The sequence below is a fragment of the Urocampus carinirostris genome, chromosome 18 (genome assembly GCF_059441175.1).
Source record: "Urocampus carinirostris isolate Australia breed hairy pipefish chromosome 18, RoL_Ucar_1.0, whole genome shotgun sequence".
Lineage (NCBI taxonomy): Eukaryota > Metazoa > Chordata > Actinopteri > Syngnathiformes > Syngnathidae > Urocampus > Urocampus carinirostris.
The window spans coordinates 2070537-2091612 of record NC_142366.1 but is presented as its reverse complement, the minus strand read 5'-3'; the positions used below and the strand labels follow the sequence as shown (position 1 = coordinate 2091612).

The window sequence follows — 21076 nt, the reverse complement described above, 5'->3', positions numbered from 1 at the left end:
CTTTGAGACATTTTTGTGATTAAGGGCTATATAAATAAATTTGACTTGACTTGACTTGGCTTTACGAAGTAGCGCCGCCATGTTTGCCAGCGTCAACAATGGCCGATCTCGGAAAGCAGGCGAATCGGCCTCCTTCCTGCACTGATTTTCGGATGAAAATCCGCCGAATCAACGACAACGTCGACTCCGTGCTTTATGTTCTTTTCGAAACCCACAGACGCCAACCTTCAACGACGAAGTACCGCTGACTCAAGTGAAGCTCGTCAATCAAATTAACATTTCAGTCCAGTACAACAGCTTGACAACATCGATTACATTACTGTGTATGTTGCAAGATTTGTCAGTTGTGGTTATAATGTTGTCAATTCACTTTTTGCGGGGCGCCAAAAAGTCGTGGCTTACCGTTAGCAGCGCGCTGGACACTCAAGGAACAAAACAAGGAAGTCAAACTCGGTGGCCACATTATGGGTAGCATAATATACATATATACATATATGTACATGGGCACCGGCTGCAGCAGATCGTCTAATTTGCGTGCTTCTTAAAGGCGGGTCGTGGGTATTGTCGGTTGCTAGTTCATTGCGTTTTCTGTTCTGCATTAATCTGTTCTGTTTGACCTGAGGAAATCTGTGTTTGCCCGTTCTGACTAAAAGCCTGTTTTGTGAGTATTCCTAGTCTGAGTTCCTGTTTGCCTGTAAGCCTGTTTTTGTTTTGTTTTGTCACTGAGTGTTGGACAACTTTTATTTTGCTGAATAAAAGTAACTGGTCGTTACGCGATTGAGTTCATCCTTCCTGCCTCCTGCCTCCAATCTGGTCCGTATATATATATATATATATATATATATATATATATATATATATACATATATATATATATATATATATATATATATATATATATATATATATATATATATATATATATATATATATATATATATATATATATATATATATATATATATATATATATATATATATATATATATACCGGTATATGACATATCCTGAAATCGGATGCCATTGCTCTTTAATGTTTCTTCTCCCGCTCTGAGAATTGCACTCGCTTAGGTTGTTAACTATTAATTTTACAATCCGAACCATTTTGACAGAGCTAGAAGTAAAGCAGCCGAGTCCTGCCATGGCGGGCGGAGACATAACTGCGTACGATTCTTGTTCAATGATGTAGGAATGTCAAGACTTGATTTTATGAACAAGTTTATTGAAAAAATTCAGAAGTTTAAACCGGAGGAGTTACATTGCGTCATAAGCTTGCCTTCTGGTAAAGGCTTTGATGTAAGTTTTGTAACGGCGGCTCTTTATCAAGAGTTTTGGAATCGCTTTGAGGGGGTGAGGCCCCAGTTTTCTGGATTTACAGTGGAAAAGCTGACTGATAATGCTAGCTAATGCTGGGGGAAAACCGTGGCTTTATCCACTATCAAGGACAACCGAAACTCTTTTGCAAATGTGGTGAGCATGGGCATCTGGCTGAGGTATGTGATCGAATTTTTTGTGGAAAGTGCAGGACAATTGGACATTCCTTTGAGGAATATACCAATAGCAGAAAATGCAATCTCTGTGGAGAAACGAACCACCTCTATAAGAACTGCCCGAAATCGTTTGCTAACAAGTTGAAAGCTAGGAAGGCAGTTAACAAAGGCAACAAAGACAATGAAATGATGTCAGATAACATAGATAATGAAATGAATAAATTTCACAAAGACAATGAAATGAATAAAGTTATGGAAATACCAAATGAAAATGAACAAGAAGTGAATAAAGTTATGGAAATACCCAATGAGAAAGAACAGGAAATGAATAAAGTTATGGAAATACCCAATGAAGATGAACAAGAATTGCACAAAGGAAATAGACAGGACAAACAAATTGAAAATACAGATGTCCCTCCCAAAACCCCTGGAGGAGAGACCAAAGAATTAAATTTGAGTCAGGAAGGACCTGGAAATTCTAATTTTGATTTTTCATACAATACCTGAATTTGGACAAGACAAACAAATAGAAAAGGCAAATGCCACTCAAAAACACATATTAATCAGGAAGGGTCTGGAAGAGAGTCCAAAATAGCAAAATTGTTTGCTATGCCACTACCGGGATTTGGAAAAGACAAACAAATCGAAAAGGCGAACGATTCTCCAAAAACCCATACGGGCACTGGAAAGAGGGATAAAAGTAAGACAAAATTGGGGGTGGTGAAAACACCGGAAACAAAGAGAAGGGATTTAGAAGAAAGCCGATTGCAGATGAAAAAGCCCACAAGGGAACTGTATGAAGTTGAGCCGGAGGAAGTCGGGGAGGGAAAAAATCTGACCCTTTGTGGGCAGGTAAGTAAGAGACCCCTCGATAGGTCCTCTGGCTCACCCCTTAACCCAGAAAAAAGGGGAAGACCTGGAACCACAGACAGAGAGTCAGAGGATTCCAGAGTTTTTCCCGGTGAGTCTCCAAATGAGGTACTGCTCTTAAGTGGTGAGTCCGACACAGGTGACACTCTCGATGATCACCAAAGAATGGACTCGGATCCCCCAGTTTTGTCGAAGTAGTTTAAATACTTTAACAACACTTATGAACATTACATTCTCTACTATCAATGTGAGAAGTGTGAGATAAAAGGTTAAGGCTATATGTATATATATATATATATATATATATATATATATATATATATATATGCGCAATCTGAGTTTTTTCAGCAATAAGCCAAAATCAGCAATATTCAAATAATAAAAGGCTTGAAATAGTTCAGTTGATGTGTAATGAATCCAGAATGTATGACATTTTTGTTTTTTTAATTGCATTACAGAAAATAAAAAACTTTATCACAATATTCTAATTTTCTGAGACAGTCCAGTATATATATATATATATATATATATATATATATATATATATATATATATATATATATATATATATATATATATATATATATATATATATATATATATATATATATATATATATATATATATATATATATATATATATATATATATATATATATATATATATATATATATACATATGTCATCGATATCAATATGCCAATCTCATCCATCCAATTAGGGAGAAAGTTTGCATGGTGGATAAGCAGAAAGATAAAAGCGCATCAAGTGGTTCTGATCTTTTGGGCAGGAGGAGGTGAGCAGGTGGCCGCCATCTTAGCTGCGGCTTACTGATGAAAGGAACTCGGAGTTAAGTGTGATGTCTGCCTTTTGTAAAGTGCGATGGCTGTGAAGGCTTTTTTTCTGAAGGCGGCAGCAGATTCCCTCTCCACCTGAGCTCCGACATGATCAAATGGAGGCCGTACGTCTTCTTTTTTGCTCAACGGACTTGTTCCTTTTTAGAAGATTTGCTCTGCATACATTGAACTCAAAGAGCCGTTGATGGAACTCAAGAACCTTTAAGACAGGGGTCTTCAACCTTTTTCAAGCATCAAGCTACTTTTTGCTAATAATTAGCGCAATGTCAATTTCTAAAATAGGAACCTAGCTATATGGCTAAAAAGGTAGCTTAATAGTTAGCTAGCAAGGTAAACAGGTCAAAAACTAAAAGGAAGCTAGATAGCTGGCTAAAAGAGAAAAAAGCCAACTAAATAGCCGGAAAGAAAGCTTTAGAAAAGAAAAAGAGCAGGATAGCTCGTTAGAAAGCAGGCCAACATTCAGAAAATAAAATATTTGCTGGGTAGAACACAAAAAATGGTAACTAGCTAGCTAGATGGCTTGCTAAATAATTAAAAAGGTAGTTTGATAGTTAACTAGAAAAGTAAACGAAAAAAAAACGAAATTGGAGCTAAATGGATCGCTAGAATAGTAAAAAGCCATCTAGATAGTTGGATAAAAAGTTTTAAAAAACAAAACTAGGTAGCAAGATAGCTCCCTAAGGACAGTTGAAGTGCCCGGGGACGTGTTTTGAAAATAGCTCAGCAGTGCTGGGTTATTGGGATTTTCTAGTAAAATTACTTTTTTGTTGGTTGACTGATTCTATCCAACCCATTTTTTAAATAATTAACCTGGCAATAATATAGTAATAACATGGAAAGTTTTCGTTTTAGAAATTCAAATAAATAAATTCCAGTTCATGGGCTTTATGGACATAAAAAACCCAATTCGAATATTGATAATTATTTTTAAGCAATTAATTAAAAGAGTATAATAAGAATCTATTTATGAACTAAACAAATGTATTTATTCACCTTTTGATTGTTTCTTTTTACAGCAACAACAAATACAATTCCAATGTATTTATTATTATTTATTTTTAAGCTATCTTTTTACTTTTTACATGCTATCTAGCTTGCATTTTTTTTTTAAATTTTGCTAGTTATATGGCTAGATTTTTTGGCTCATTTCAAGCTAGTGACCTAGCTTTGTTTTCAGCTTTCTATTTCCGGCTATCTAGATGGCTTTTTTGTTCTTTTACTATTTTAGCTATCTATCTAGTCCCCTAATAGCTTTGGACCTGTTTACCTTTCTCGCTAATTGTCAAGCTACCTTTTTAGCTATTTTGCAAGCTATCTATTATATTTATATTTGACGAGGGAACAGATGAATGGGAGTTGAATACATTCACATTTTTTGCTGGCTTATCAAGCTTAATTGTGGGCTCGTTTCTAGGTAGCTTTCTAGCTCTGCTTTTAGCTTTCTATCCACCAATTTTGATAGCGTTTTACTCTTTTAGCCAGATATCTAGCTACCTTTAATAATTTTCTTACCTGTTCATCTTTATAGCTAACTATCAAGCTACATTCCTAGGTATTTAGCAAGCTATCTAGCTATGTTGCCTTTTGAGAAGTTCATATTAAAATGGGTGATTTTTGCACGAATCCGTAACAAAAAGTAGCTAAATGCCTGCAAAAGTTTGGAGACCTCTGTTTTAAGTTGTAGTTTAATGTTGACACAGTAATTGTTTTATGGTGAGCGGCCATTTTAACGTGGCTCAGTCTGAAACCTTCCTGTCAAATAAGAAACAAGAAACAACTGAATGGCTATTTTATTCTTAGCCAACAGAGGACAGCAGAGCTCGCTTCATCACTAATTTGGACTAGGTGCAGTTTGCTCCATTGACCGCTAGATCAAGCTGTTGCATGCATCTCTCGACTTATTCGGGTAAATGCATGCGCAAACGCACAAATACGTATTTTTTTGTTTTGCTATTTTTAAAATTTCATTTCACTGAGATTGCGCAAGGGGGTTTAAGGATTGAAAAAACTTAGAGAGAAAAAGACAGACAGACAGACAGACAGACAGACAGACAGACAGACAGACAGACAGACAGACAGACAGACAGACAGACAGACAGACAGACAGACATTGAGAAAGAACAGGAGAGTGAAAGAAAAAAGAAAGAAAGAAAGAAAGAAGCAAAGAAATAAAGAAAGAAACTTGTAAAGAAAGATAAAGAGAGAAAAGGAAATAAAAAGAGAGAGAAAGGAAGAGAAGGAGAGGGATAAGAGGGAAAGAAAGAAAAGGCGAGGGAGAAAGAGAGAAAATGGGAGAAAAAAAAGAGAGATGTAGAAAAACGCCAGAAAGAAAGACGGAGAATGACAAACTTTGTTTGTGTCTTTCTTTCTCTATCTCCCCTTTTCTCTTTATTTCCCCTCTTTTATTTTTTTTCTCTCACTGTCTGTCTCTTTGTCTCTGTCTCTCTCTCTCTCTCTCTCTGTCTCTCTCTCATTCTCTCTCTCTCTCTCTCTCTCTCTCTCTCTCTCTCTCTCTCTCTCTCTCTCTCTCTCTCTCTCTCTCTCTCTCTCTCTCTCTTTCTCTCTCTGTCGCTCACTGTCTCGCTCACTGTCTATCTCTCTCTCTCTCTCTCTGTGTCTCGCTCATTGTCTCTCTCTCTCCCCTCAGCCCCCTTCGCTTTCTCATCTCTCTTTATCTCTAATCTACTGGTCCGGCCACTGCGAGACTGCTTTTTATACCATGTAGCCCCAGAGCTAAAATTAGTTTCAACCCCCTTTTTCAAAACTTGAAACCATTTTTATTAGACAGTCCATGTGTTTTCCCTTATTCCAGTCAATAGTTTCATTTAAACGAGTTTTTTTACTATATACCACACACGGGGCTTTGGCAATTTTAACGTAGTTCCCTAAGCAATACCGCTTATTTCCACCAGGATTCGTTGCCGAGCGGCTGCGAGCGTCAAAGGGGACTTTGTGAGCCCCGCACACATTGAAAGTGCATTCACGGCGCAATCAATTTCCAATGGCAGAGTGCATCCACAGAAACGCGTTCATGTTTCATTCCACCAGCCTCCCCATCGAGGCCCCCCACCCATTTCCCCCCAAAATTAAAACTGAATAATATTTTTGAAAGTATTTTTTTACTCCCAAAGAAGTTCCTAAAGCATTTCATCGTTAACACAAACGCTACGTGACGTCATGTGGGCCGTCCCCGCCCACCAAAAAAGAGTGAAGCTGCAACTGGGCTCGTGCACGAGAGAGCGTGAACGCGCGCGTGTGTTCTGCGACGGAGCGGCGGGAGCGGACCCCAGAAAAAGGAAAGAAAGAAGCCTAAAAAGATTTTTTTTAAAGACTATCTTTTAAAGGAGAACAAAATAAACAAGAGAAGAAAAAAAGTGGCCGCCAACACTTTCAAGAAAGAGAAGACGAAAAGATGGACGCCTCAACTTTGGTCCTCTTTTCGCTTCACATGACGGCTGCTTTTGCAGGTAAGAAACAAAATTAAGTACACGAAAAAGTACATGAAAAACTACAAAAACCCTACTTCGACTCGGTTTAGGGTTGGGTCGCCAATAAAAGGGGTGGGGGGAATTTGTACGTATGTTTTGGCATCAAAGTTTCCTCCGTTCTATGCTACGCTCCTTGTTTGTTTGTTGTTTTATTTCATATTTCAATTATTATCACGCTCTTTTTAAAATATTTTTTCAAGTCGTGTATGTTGACGCGCACGAGCCTTTGTGTTTGGCGTGCACGTTTGTGCGTGTTACTAAGCGTGTGCGTGTGTTGCGTTCATGTTTTGCGTGATTTTTCGCGTTGCGTTCATGTTTCTGAGTGGTTTTCATATTTCATTCCAATGGATTGGACGTTTTAAAACATAAATTTTAAACTCATTTGAATCTACTGTGTTTAAATATAGATATTTGTGCAGTTTGTCGTATTAAGTTGAACAAAAACGATATAAAACAAAGTTGATTGATCTTACTTGACAAAATATTTGGTAAACCCTCGCCATAATGCGGTTTCTTTTTTGCCATTTTGCGTCATTAATTCTGTTTTGTATCCTGATTGGACTTAACCGTTAAGCAGTCAGTTCACGTTTAGGCCTATTATTAAAATTCTTATTCGTAAGTATTGTTGTGTTGTTTGATTATGTGCACACACTTATACATAGGCTTGCACGTTTGCGTGTGTTGCGTTCAAGTTGTGCATGATTTGTATGTATTGCATTTAGGTCGATAAATTGGTGATAAAAGGTGCGTTTTGATCACTTTGTGTCTCTGTATTTTGTCTACTTCTGGTCTGCTTTAAGTACTCAATTTCTGTGGCATGACAGAATACAGTGACATCTGTTGGGCAAATAATACACACTGTCCCTTTAACTTTCACTTTAAGGCAGGGGCCTCAAACTATTATTCGAGGAGCCGTGAGTGTGAAACCCCTGCTCTAAACATTTATTTAATTGATGACAAAAAAACCCCACTATTTTTGGAACTGTTTTGCAGAACACAAAGCACGGTGCAAATACTTGAACTAGCAAAACTGTAAAATGTAGATTGCTTTATTGCGAGAAATTACTGTATCTTTTTTTCCTACACAAAATAAGTTATAAAAATAAAGTAAACAGTACAACAATTAGTTAGAAAAAAAAGTTAGTAGTGAAGAAAAACAACCATAATTTAGCAAAAAAAGTAAGTACCGTATTTTCCGCAATATAGGGCGCACCGGGTTATAGGGCGCACCCCCCAAAAATAGTTTTTGGTCGTATATCTTCCATAGATAAGGCGCACCGGATTATAAGGCGCTACAATGGGAACGTCGACAAAACAGTCAGATGATTCAGTTCAACTGATTACCCCCTTAACATTCCCAAATCTTGCAAAGAAGCAAATACGTGTCGTAGACACGTGCGGATGCGGTGTCCGTACGATGTCACTCAAAACTTTACTGTGCATATGACAATAAACACTTGGAATTGAGTTTAATTTAAAAATAGACACTCCATTCCATCCATTATCTGCACCGCTTATCACAGAAACATTGAGTTCAGTCTTGAACAAGATACTGGGAAAATATATAGCCAGGGTAGCTCACCGAAGTTGTTGTGTTCAATAATAATGTGCAGCCATGGTCCTCTTATATCCGTGAGTTTAGTTAATCCAGGAGAATAAAATATTTACAAATACAGAATAGTAAAAAAATGCTTTCTGTATGCCGTCAAACCACGTGCTATACGCATTTATCTTTTCGGCCAATTGCAGGCTTTGTTTTGCCGCTTCAGCCAATGCCAGCCTGGAAATGATAAAAAGGATCCGCCCCTTGACCTCCGAATAACTTTAGCCAATAGTGATCGATTCAACTGATGATTGACACATCTTTTTCGGCCAATTGCAGGCTTTGTTTTACAGTTTAAGCCAATGCCAGCCTGTAAATGATAAAAAGGATCTGCCCCTTGACCTCCGAATAACTTTAGCCAATAGTGATCGATTCAAATGATGATTGACACATTGGTTAGCCAATGAAACGCCGGTAAATAAATCCCAGCATACACCGCGGACTACTTGGCGTTCGGGGGAAAATCGAGTCGGTGGCTGCAAGTTAGTTGGAAGACTTTGCGACTTAATGTTGATCCATAAATAATGCGCACTGTATTATAAGGCGCATGGTCAGCTTTTGAAAAAAATTAAGACTTTTAGGTGCGCCTTATAGTGCGGAAAATACGGTAAGTACATTTTTTTAGACAAAATAAGAACTGAAAAATAAAATTATAAGGATTTTAATGTCAATTCATGTTTATTTGTACAGTCTTTATATTAACCAGTAATTATTGGCTGCACTTTCATATTTAGGCAGAGGCCCCAAACTATCATACCGGAGCCTGCAAATGGCTTGCGGGCTTCAGGTTTGATACCCCTGATGTGTAACAGATTACAGAAGCATGTTTTCTCTCCTCTTTTAAAGGGACACACCGTATTTTTAGTGCCTCCTAGTGGTAAAAACAACAATTCTAAAAGGAACAATATTGATTTAAATAATAAGATGAATTACATGACTTTTAAATAAATGTATATATATTTTTTAAATTCTTGTAGAAAGTTGTATTTATTTGACGTAAGATGAGCCCCACCTAGGAGGGAGCTAACATAAACAACGACCATCTTCGGGTACAAAAAAACTCAAAATAGATAAGTAAAAAATTACTTAAATGGTGCTTTTTGGTCACTCTGAGTCTCCGTAGTTGGTGCTTTTTAGCACTCGTTTTCGGTTGCATGACACTACAGCAATATCTTGTGGTCAAATAATACACAGTGTCATTTTAAATAAAATATATTTATATGATGTATCATATCAAGTTGAAAGAAAACCCCACATCAAATACACAGCATTAAACACAAGTGATAAATGTTGTCTTGTTCTTTTTACAAAATAAAAGCAAATATCTGAAAATCTCAAGTCCAGAAATGATTAAATACAGAAATACCTCGGTACTCGACTGCGCTACATTGCAATGAATTCTCAAAATATGTTGTCGGACTGACTCTTGAAATGATGCAAACCACCTAAAGTAGCCAAGATGGCCGCTCATCCACTCTGCCAAGTTCCTATGTTTTTCCTAACAAGCATAGATGATCTTTATTTTTTGGAGTCGAATAAATAAGCACCAAATAAGCACTAATGATTGATGATGGCATCAAAGTTTCATATTGTCAAATATGCTATATGCACAACAAACGACTCAGAAAAAATTCTTCCCCTTCCCCGCGTGCAAACATGCAATAGATAAGACATAATACAAAAAACAAATATCAGCAAGAACTAATAGCAGAAAGTTTCCTTTCGTCTTTTTGTTGAAAAAAAAGTATGCATGGAATAAGTAAAATACAAAATAAAAGCAATATTTAAAAATGTCATTTATCCAATAACTGTAAACACCGCCCTAAACAAGCACACAAGACGGTGATTTTTTTTCAAATTTTGCCTATTTGTAGAAAAATGTCTATTCCTATTTTCTCTGCTCTTATTTTGGAAACATGTCGCTGCTTATGTAATTGCACTATTCTCTGATGCACTTACAACTTAAGTAAGTCTGCATGCACTAACTTGTATACATTTGCCTATTAAACCTAAAATTGTTTTTATATCTTGTGTTTTCTTTTATTGGATGTTTTTTTATGGAGTGCCAAGTCTAATTTTGTCGTAAGCTACATTCACTGCTTGTTATCAATGACAAGAAAGGTATATTCTATTCTATTCTATTCTATTTAAGGACCGAAAGGCCCGGAGACAGTTTCCTCCCTTTTTATTCTTATTCTTATTCCTATTCCTATTCCTATTCCCATTCCTATTCCTATTCTTATTCCTATTCCTATTCCTATTCCTATTCCTATTCCTATTCCTATTCCTATTCCTATTCTTCTTATTCTTATTCTTATTCTTATTCTTATTCTTATTCTTATTCTTATTCTTATTATTTTTATTATTATTATTATTATTATTATTATTATTATTATTATTCATTTTATTATTTCTATTTCCATTTTTATTCTTATTCCTATTCATAATTATTAAGTAAGAAAAATGATAGCTGTTTGGGGACTGAAATTAAAGAAGTATTTAATCTGGAGCCCATTATATCGATGAATCAATTGATTTTTGCTGTTTTTGTGTTGTGTTTGTTGTGCAATTACGCAAAAGTATTGTTTGTGTTTTTGTGCATGTGTGAGAAAGGTCAATGGACCTAAATGCCATTTCCTCTGCTGGTCAAAGTGATTCATTTACCATTCCAGAGTGTGTCTTCCATCGATCAATCAAATCAATCTTTAATTTATCCGGGGGCTGCCTACGCTGCTTTCAAGTTTCTTGTGGTGGTGTAATGTTGTTAGTGCATTAATAACATGCATTAATTAGGCCAGGCCAAACATTTTGAGTCGAGGGTTGCATTGAGGTTAAAATAATTGGTCGAGCGGGTTGGCTTGCAGAAAAAAAATTGACCGATTTGATTGTTTATGCATGTGCGGATACTGACTGAGTCTCGATACGATACAGTACTTTGGCAATGCATGAGGAAACGAGACTGCCCATTTCAACTTCAGCTTATTGTCAAATATGTTATATACACAACATACAGCACAGATGAAAAACCTTCCTCTTCCCCGTGTGCAAACATGCAATAGATAAGGCCCAATACAAATAACAAATAACGGCAAAGTAAAAAAAGGATGCATATCAAAATATATAAGGTTTGGATAAAAAAATGTGCTTAGTATAGCCAGAATCCTAATAACATTTTGCATTCATTTGGCAGAAGGCAGGGGGTTGGAAGGGGGTAGGGCAGGCAGAGAGTTCAGAGTGTTGGAAGAACTGTACTTGAGCCTGCTGGTTCTGGCTCTGACACTCTTCATTGTGTATTTATAAATAAATATAGACACACGCATACTCAGAAATTTATGGCGGGCCGGATTAATTCCTCCAACGGATTGGGTCCGGCCCAAGGGCCGTATGTTTGTAGACCGATCAGAATCATCACCATCATTTTTATTGTATTGCCACAACAAAATTACGGTTGCACACCAGTTGGCAAAAATACAAAATAAAGACTAAGAAATAGAGAAATATAAAGTATTCACCTCTGATCTAAAGTACAGACGCTGCCCTACTTACGTACGAGATAGGTTCCGGCCGATCGGTAGTACAGTGGAACCTCAGTTTTCGAACGCCTCTCAGTTCGGACAAATCGGTGTTCGACCAAAAATTTCGAGAAATTCTTGCTTCGCTGTTCAGTCAAAAAGTCGTAGTTCGAACGCCGGTACGCTAGGGTGCGATGCTGAGCGGCATACGGGTGTTTTAGCCCCTAATTATGCCTCCGAAGAAGGCTCGGTGCATGCAGGACAGGTGAAAAAAAAAACAAGTTGTTCGTCCAACTATTGCCTTTAAGAAAGACATAATAGCTAAATATGAAAGAGGTGTACGAATTTCCGATCTTGCTAGTGAATACAGCATGGCTAAATCTACTATCAGTACAATAGTAAAGAATAAGGAGGCTGTGAAATCGAGTGATGCGGCTAAGGAAAGTTAGCGCTATAAGCAAGCAACTGCCGCAAGTTTTGGAAGAGTTTGAAAAACTTTTGAGGATTTTTCTCTCCCCACCGTCCACCACAAAGGTAAGAAATCCTTTTCATAATCCTTTATTTTTATTCTTACACGTTCATGTTGGCGTAATCTTTCGTACGGAAGATTACGCTAACGCGAACATACGATTAGCCTGGGTTAGCTTCATGTTTACGTTCTTGCTAAATATTCAGGGTGTTGGAACGGATTAAAATGATTTTACATTACTTTTAATGGAAAAACGATTTTCCGTGATCGACCAAATCGGTTTTTGAACAGGGTTCTGGAACGGATTATGGTCGAGAACCGAGGTTCCACTGTACGTTGAATTTGTTCGTAAGTTGCTTAAGTGCTATATTTTTGTATGAAATGTGTGTTTAAGGTTTAAATAAGCCTGTTTAAGGCTAGTATATGTAACCTGTATTGTTTTGAAACTGAAAAATAAACGTTTAAAAAAAAAATATGCTCTATAACGTTAAAAAGCAGGTTGAATGATAAAGCTCACTACTGAAAAACAAAGTTACACATTAGGCGTTGACATTCTGTGGTCTGTGAAGCCCTTTGAGACTCCTTGTGATTAAGGGCTTTACAGATGAACATGACTTGACTTGACTTGACTATAAAGATAAATAAAGTTCAACTTACTTTTGCAATAGTTAGGCGACTTCCTTCTCCGTGGTAAAAAGTGGACAAAAAAAGCAATCCAACCATTTTCTCAACCGTATCGAGATTTCTTATTCCACTTTCATTTCCAAAGAAACGTCTCACCTCTTCTTCACACTTTACACCAACCTCATTGAATGGATGCACGAGATAATAAACAATAAAAATGTCAAAGTTTTTAAGCGTGCTAAAAATACAGTGCAATGTGTTTACACACGGACTAGGAAGTATTAGCCGGATTTCTTCTTCGGGGTGGACGCTGGGTGACCTTTCACAGCGCCACACAGCGGAAAGAAGCACATTCCACTGTCCTCTACTCTGAAAAAGTTGCACACAATACAAAATGTCCAAATATTTTTCCAGATATTTTTTCAACATCCCGAAAAAAATCTATGTACCGTTTTGCGTGAGTCGAATATTTGTAAGTAGGGGAGAGTCTGTATTCACATCTACATTGATGGTAAGGCGCCCGCTTTGAGACTGGGAGGTCGGTGGTTCGCGCCCCGGCCGAGTCATTCCTAAGACTTAAAAAGTGGTCGGCGGCGCCCTCTGTTGGCTGCGGCTGCATCGGCTCGCTACAACGGGTCAGGTGCAATCGACATTTCGTTCTGTGTACATTGTTACACAGAATGACAATACAAGGAAATTATTATTATTATTATTAAGAACTGTAAATAAATTGTAAATGGTCTGCATTTATAAAGCATTTTTAAGTCACTTTAGACATCCCAAATCGCTTTACAATGTGCTTCACACACACACCCCGATCGCGGCGACAGGCATGCAAGGCACCTACCTGTTTATCGGGGGCATTGGGGGTTCAGTGTCTTGTCCAAAGACACTTTGACATTTAACTTGGAGGAATCTGGAATCGAACCTGCGACCTCTCTATCCCAAGTAGACCAAGAATACCTCCTGAGCTACTTCCGCCCAACCTGGATCTTGCACTTAGGACCGGTATAGCACTTAAAATTTTAACAAAGTCAAACATCACAACTGAAATATTTTCCATTTGCGCAGTATAATGGAAATAAAATCCAAGTGTAAATAAAGTAAACAGTACAATGTGAAAATAAGTAACAGTAAGAAAATAAAACACTTCTGCAACAACTGTTCGGAACCAAAGTCGAGATCATCTAAAAAAAAAAAAAAAAAACTTCACAACGGGGATATTGCTCTTAACCTTGATATTACAGTATACTTAAAATCAGGGTATTGCACTTAGAACTTAGACATTGCACTTTAAAACCGTATTAAACAACTACGGTTAAGTGTGCTGATAGCTTCGGAGAAGAAGCTGTCCCTTAATCTGTTCGGGGCTTGTGGCATCTGCTACCATTGAACCGTTGGCCCAATGGTAGCAGTTCAAAAAGATGATTGATTGTGTGATGATTCTTTCGGGATGTATTTAGCTCTGCTGAGGTTGCAAGACCTGGCAATGTCCTCCAGGCATGGCAGGGTGCAGCCGGTGATCTTTTGGGCTGTGTTTATAATCCTCTTGCAGGCTTTCCTGTCTGCTGCAGAGAATCCTGCGTACCACGCTGTGATGCAGTAGGTTAGGATGCTCAAATCAAATTTATTCACGACAAATTTGCATGAAAAAAACAATCAAGCAACATCAAAGAAGGCTTCATATCTCTTTCACGACCAAGCGATAGACACATAAAAGAAACACGCTCACAAACACACAAAAACACCAAGTGACTTGATGTGTCCAGGTAGAAGCTGTCGCTGAGTCAGGCGCTCTTCACATTGTGTGGGTTTGTGTGTGCGTTTAGGTGCAGTCAGGTCAGCTTTTTGTTTTGTCTCGTCAGGATTTTAATGAAGCGCACACGTCGCGTTTACGTGCAAATTTCCTTCCCACCTCATTCACGCGCCAACATGGCCACGAGGACCCAGCTCCAGCTGCAAACAACTTTTGTGTGCCTTACACTATGGTGTTATGTTTGTGTGTACTTTATGTAGTTCCTTTGACTTTGAAGTAAACGTGTGCGCAGGTTACTTTGTCAGCATGAGCTAATGTAACTTTTTTTTTGGTTCTTTGTTACTGCCCCATTATTCAGTGTTTTTAAAAGAACTGTATTTATTTGTATAGAATGTGCATTTTTTTCTACCGAGACTAAGGTGCACATTTTTCGTGATGTTTTGTGCAATGATTGATCAGTTGAAAATATACCCGATAACAATCGCAAAACAGAAACGAACCTGGATTACGGCAAAGAAAGCGACTAAACCTTACCACGAGACCACCAGTGATATAGATGACATTAGATTTTATTTCATTATCACACTATTTTCGTTCACAGTACTAGATATGTATGCTAGCAAATGGAGAAAACATTAAGTTGTCCTGAAAGATGTAAACAAACGCAAAAAAGCACGACGAGGGAAACAACTCTGCTGTATCTGATGACAAATCGGACTTTGAAGAAATTGAAATAAATATTGTAAATTTTATGTTGGTAATGTATTCATAGTTTCCGTTGTTAATAAATGATTTTAATCATTGCCGTACATATTTTCTTTTAAGGAGCCTGTATTTTAAAAATACCTTTTGAAAAAAATGCCAAACCCGCTCTCCACACAAAAGCAATTTCTTCAGCACATTTATTTTCACTTTAATGTTTAGGTCTGCAACTAACAGTTATTTTAATAACTAATTAATTGGATGATTATTTTTTCAATTAATAAATGAATATGATTTTTAAAAACCCATTTTAACTTCCTCCTCTTTATTCGAATATTAAAGTTTTGGACTGATAGAAAAAACATGCACAAAGCAACAAAATATTCCATGATTTAAAGACAAAAAAATCTAAGTGTTTGTCAAATAACAATATAAACAAAAATAGATACAAATGTATGCTACACATGTGCAAATATTTAAGATACCCTTTTCCAAAGATTATATTACATTTGGACAGAGCAATAATATTAATTTTATGTGTAGCAAAAAATGTATTCTCCCAAAATATATCAAAAATCAAAAGTCACCAATTTTTTTTTTTTGTAAATCTTTAAATATGATAAACATTACCAATTTGCCATTTATCTATCTATCTATCTACCTTGGTCATATCCCTCAAGAGGGGTGGCCGACAGCAAGACAAACACATACAATAACAAAGAAAATAAAAAAGGGGAAAAATTGCAAAAAAAAAAAACCCACACACAATTTTGGACCATGGCCAACCCAAACACCCAAACAAGTTAGGCACCTCGGCACCTAAGTTGGTCATGCTTTCGTCCCTCCAGAAGAAACGGGACACAAGAAAGCGGCCCTGTCACTCGGGTCAGGGGGACACAACACACTCTTTTGTTCAACAGCAGGACCCGACAGCTTTCACTGGTTTACCCCTGCCACATCATACAGGTGCCCTGCCCATCCCTTAGAACGCGTCCAAACATCCCACTATCCTTTTACAACACCCCACTCATTCCTATTACCAACAAGAGCTCGAGCTTCCACTAGATTTAGATCTCTTTCCTGCAGTGCACTCATAACACCATCCATCCACGTCAATCGCGACCTTCTTCTTGGTCTCCTTCCATTTAATTCTGCTCAGTAGATCCTCTTCAACATTCGCTCCTCATCCATCCTCTCCTTGTGTCCAAACCAACCGAGTACTCTCTTATCAACACACTTGCTCAGTTCCACTACTATTCCAGTTCTGTCTCTCACAATTTCATTTCTTAATCTATCCAATCTTGTCACTCCAAACATACTCCTCAAACTCTTCATCTCAAAAACATTTAATTTCCTTCTCAAATCTGCATTCAGGCTCCAAGTCTCTGCACCATACAACACAGTCGGCACATACTCACTCTCATACAGTCCCCTCTTAATATCCATACTCATACTCTTGTTGCTCATCACTCTCCTCAGAGCACCCAAAAATTTGCTTCCCTGATTCATTCTGTGCAATACCTCACACTCCATTCCACCGACTGCAGCCACATCACAACCCAAGTACCTAAAGCTTTCAACTTCTTCCAGCACCTGTCCATGCAACCTTATTTCTAACGCCATGCCCTCTCCATTACGTAAACACTTCATCACCTTACTCTTCCCAACATTCACACATAACTTACGCCTATCACATACTCTTCCAAACTCCATTACCAACCTGCTAAATTTTTCCTCAGAATCAGCCACAAGCGCTGTGTCATCTGCAAACAACAACTGACTTACCTGCCACACCGTTCCACCGTTATCGATCATCTCTACACCTCTGCCAAATACTCTTGCATTCACCTGCCTCACCACGCCATCCATGTACACATTAAACAGTCATGGTGACATCACACACCCCTGTCTCACACCAGTCAACACGGGGAACCACTCACTTGTCACACTCCCTACTCTTACACATGCTCTGCTGTTCACATAAAAACTCTTCAAGCTTCCAACAACTTTCCACCCACTCCATACATTACCATCACTTGCCACAACGCCTCTCTATCAACTCTGTCGTACGCCTTTTCAAAGACCATGAAAGCCAGATAAACCTCCTTACCTTTGCAAAATATTTCTCACACATCTGTCGTACTGCAAACACCTGATCAGGGTTGGGTAGGGTTACTTTAACTTGGTTACTTTCAATTACTTTTGGATTACTCCAATACCAAATATTCTAATAAAAGACAAAATAAACTAAATATGAATAAAATTACTACATTTTGTGCAGGTTTGGGGAGTAACGGAATACATGGAACGGCAAAAATGATGTTGGATTTATTTTCATTTTGTTTCTGTCGCATTGTATGTTAGTTTTGCCGGAGATCAAACAGATCAAAGCCAGGAGAGAAAGCTTACCACGAGTCATAATTTTATTCATATTTAGTTTATTTTGTCTTTTATTAGCATATTTGGTATTGGAGTAATCCAAAAGTAATTGAAAGTAATCAAGTTAAAGTAACCCTACCCAACCCTGCACCTGATCCATACATCCTCTTCCTTTCCTGAAACCACTCTGCTCCTCCACCACCACCTCATTCGTTCTTCCTCTCACTCTCTTAATCAACACTCTTCCATAGAGCTTACCCGGCACAGACTACAAACTGATGCCTTTCGAATTTCTACATTCATACTTATAACCTTTACCCTTATACAATGGCACCACACATGCACTACACCAATTAAGAGGAACCACATCACTTAAAAAGCAGACATTCAACAAGCGTACTAACCAGTCAATCATAGCTGTGCCACCTTTTTTTAAGCATTCAGCAGTACAACCATCCAACCCAGGTGCCTTCCCCCTTTAATTACTTTCCCTGCCTCTTGCACCTCCCATGTTTCCACAGGCTTCACATTTGAATCACCCAACACGGGCATTCTCTCCATACCATCGATCGCCTCGCCTCTCACTTCTCTCCCATCCTCCACATTTAGCAAGTCCTCAAAATACTCTGCCCATCTCATCCTGACTGGACTACCGCTAACCAGCAATCTACCACCCTTATCTTTCACTTTCTCTGCCTTTCCAGACTCACGGTTTCTTACACTTTTCACTTCTTTCCAGAACACTTTTCTCCTTTCCTCAAAGTTCACTCCTATCTTTCGACACCATTCATTATTTGCTTTCCTTTTTGCTGCTTCAAGTGCTGCTTTTACCAAACTTTTCTTCACTTTATACCTATCATACGCATCGTCACTCTTATCTTGTAGCCACTCCTCAAAGGCACGTCTCATTTCTGTCACAGCCTCTGATACCTCATCATTTCACAATTCACTTCCTTTCCTAATACCTCGACCAACTTTTCTCATTCCTCACACTTTTTTTGCACTCCTCAACACTGCCTCTTCAAACCACTTCCATTCCATTTCCATACTTTCCATTTCTCTTCTACTAATCATTTCATACTCTTCCCCTATCCTCTCTTTAAACTCTCTTTCCTTTTCTGCCTTATTCAACTCTGACATTTTCACCTCTTCCCTCACACTCTTCTTATAACTAGCCCTCCACGATCCATCTATCCTCAGTTTTCCTTCCACATAAAAATGATCCGACATACCACTCATTTCACCTCTGTAAACATGCACATCCAGCAATCTACCTAACATCCCTTTCCTAAACACTACATAATCCATCAGTGCTCTGTCCACCAGCTCACCACCATCCACTCTGACAAAGGTATACTTATTCACGTCCCTCTTTTGAAACAATGTATTTCCAATCACCAACTCATTTTCCACACATAACTCAATCAATTTCTTCCCACTCTCATTTCTTCCTGGTACTACCAATCACATTTTCAACCGTTCCATCACCCACTCTAGCATTCAGGTCACTTAGTATTACCAGTTTCCACCCTTCTTTCGCACTTGCCACACAGTCGGACAAATCCTTCCAGAACTCCTCGAATTGGGATTTAGCGCATATTGTTGGGATAAGAGCTTGCTCTGTCCACTCCACGCATCGGCCCGGTATTGCAGTACCTCCGGGAACGGTGCATTCGCAATGATCGCAGCAAGGCTTTAGGGCTAGGACCTTAGCTTGGCCTTTTGGCTGAGAGTAAGTGTCCCGGCTCCCAGGCTTTGTAGCGTATTATGAACTGACCGATAACGGATAATGGATAATGAATAACGAAGATAGAACAATAACCCTTAAAAACCCCCAAAACCCCCCTCTCTCTCCTCAGCCCTTCTTTCTGAACCAGGTCCATATGCACTTATATATCCTTATACACCCCACTTTAACCTCACCCACGTCAATCTGGAAGATATCTCTTTCCACTCCACCAGTTTTTCCTGTGCTTTCTCACTCACAAGCACAGCCACTCCTTCTTTAGCATGTCCACCCGTAACTCCAGACTTTCTACCATACATACCTCCAAGCTGTATTTCACCCTTTCCTTTCATCTTTGTTTCACTCAAGGCTAACACATCAACCAATTTGCAAATGATATATAATATGCTTGGGCAGCATGGCGGAGCAGTAGTTCTGAGGTCATGAGATCAAACCTTCCTGTGTGGAGTTTGCATGTTCTCCCCGTGCTTGCGTGGATTTCCTCCGGGCTTTCAGTTCCCTCCCACATTCCAAAAACATGCATGTCAGGTTAATTGAACGGTCCAAATTGTCCCTAGGTGTGAATGAGCGAGTGAGTTGTCTGTCTCCGTGTGCCCTGCGACTGGCTGGCAACCGGTTCAGGGTAACCGCTGCCCACTGCCCGAGGATGGCTGGGAAGGGCTCAAGCAGCCCCGCGACCCTACTGAGGATAAGTGGTGCAGATAATGGATGGATGGATATAATATGCTTAAGAATTTGCCCCTTGGGTTAAACATTTCATCATTGTTGTTTTTCTTTTGACTTAATTCATTTATTTTATTTTTTTCTGGATTCCTGCAACACTTTTTCTTCTCTTGAAATGGTTAAATGGTCTCCAGGCGATCTTTGATGTACCAAAATCGGATTACAACCATTAATGTCGCAACAAAATTCAATGCACTCTTTTTTGCATTGAATTAAGTTCTTAGTGGCTCATAAATAGTGTAACATAATGAATCTATTTTTAAATTAGTTGCCAACCCTTTTAATAATCAATTGTATCGATTTGTTGTTGCAGCCCTTGTGACATTCGATGATTTCTTAAAACATATGAAATAATAATAATGCCAGAGCCTGTGTCTCATATATTCACACATCACGATTCACAGTTCCCAGATCCCTTAACAGCATGGGTCGTCAGGGCACCAATGGGGACGCAACTCGGGACAGCCTTCTCCACTGTTGACGGTCCCTGGCCTGTTCTTGGGTCGTGGCAAAGTTGGCACCTGTCCATTCAAATCTACCACCTTAAATGTGTCTCCCTTCCGCAGTTACTTAAGCTCATCGAAGCTCGTTTCAACCATTTTATTTCAGAAATAATTGTTGATATCTTTTGTAAAAATGTCACAACATAATGCAAGTGAGAGATATACAAATGTCTACCTTCAGCTGAGAGACTGCTGTATTTAGGCGAGTAAGCTTATGTGTGCAGAGATACGCCCAGCCTACCGCTCACTCAAGCAATTTGCTCTGGGTGCTTTCGGGTTTTTTTGTGGTTGTTTACAGTTTGTTCTGTGGGTATTTATCATGAATTTTTCTCAACCGCTAATGTACATTGTTT

At 38.5% G+C, this 21076-nt stretch overlaps 1 protein-coding gene across 4 annotated transcripts in view; it reads left to right on the top strand.

The window, feature by feature from the left end:
- Window positions 1-6432: 6432 nt before the first annotated feature.
- Window positions 6433-21076, top strand: part of LOC148347997 (receptor-type tyrosine-protein phosphatase mu-like) — a 198667-nt gene continuing 184023 nt past the window's right edge. For 2 of the 4 annotated variants that reach the window (XM_088322254.1, XM_088322252.1), the window contains exon 1: window positions 6433-6684. In XM_088322254.1, coding sequence (XP_088178380.1) covers window positions 6630-6684 — 55 coding nt within the window. In that variant the 5' untranslated portion in view covers window positions 6433-6629. The remainder of the gene's footprint in view (window positions 6685-21076) is intronic. The other 2 variants (XM_088322255.1, XM_088322253.1) reach the window with 1 other exon arrangement.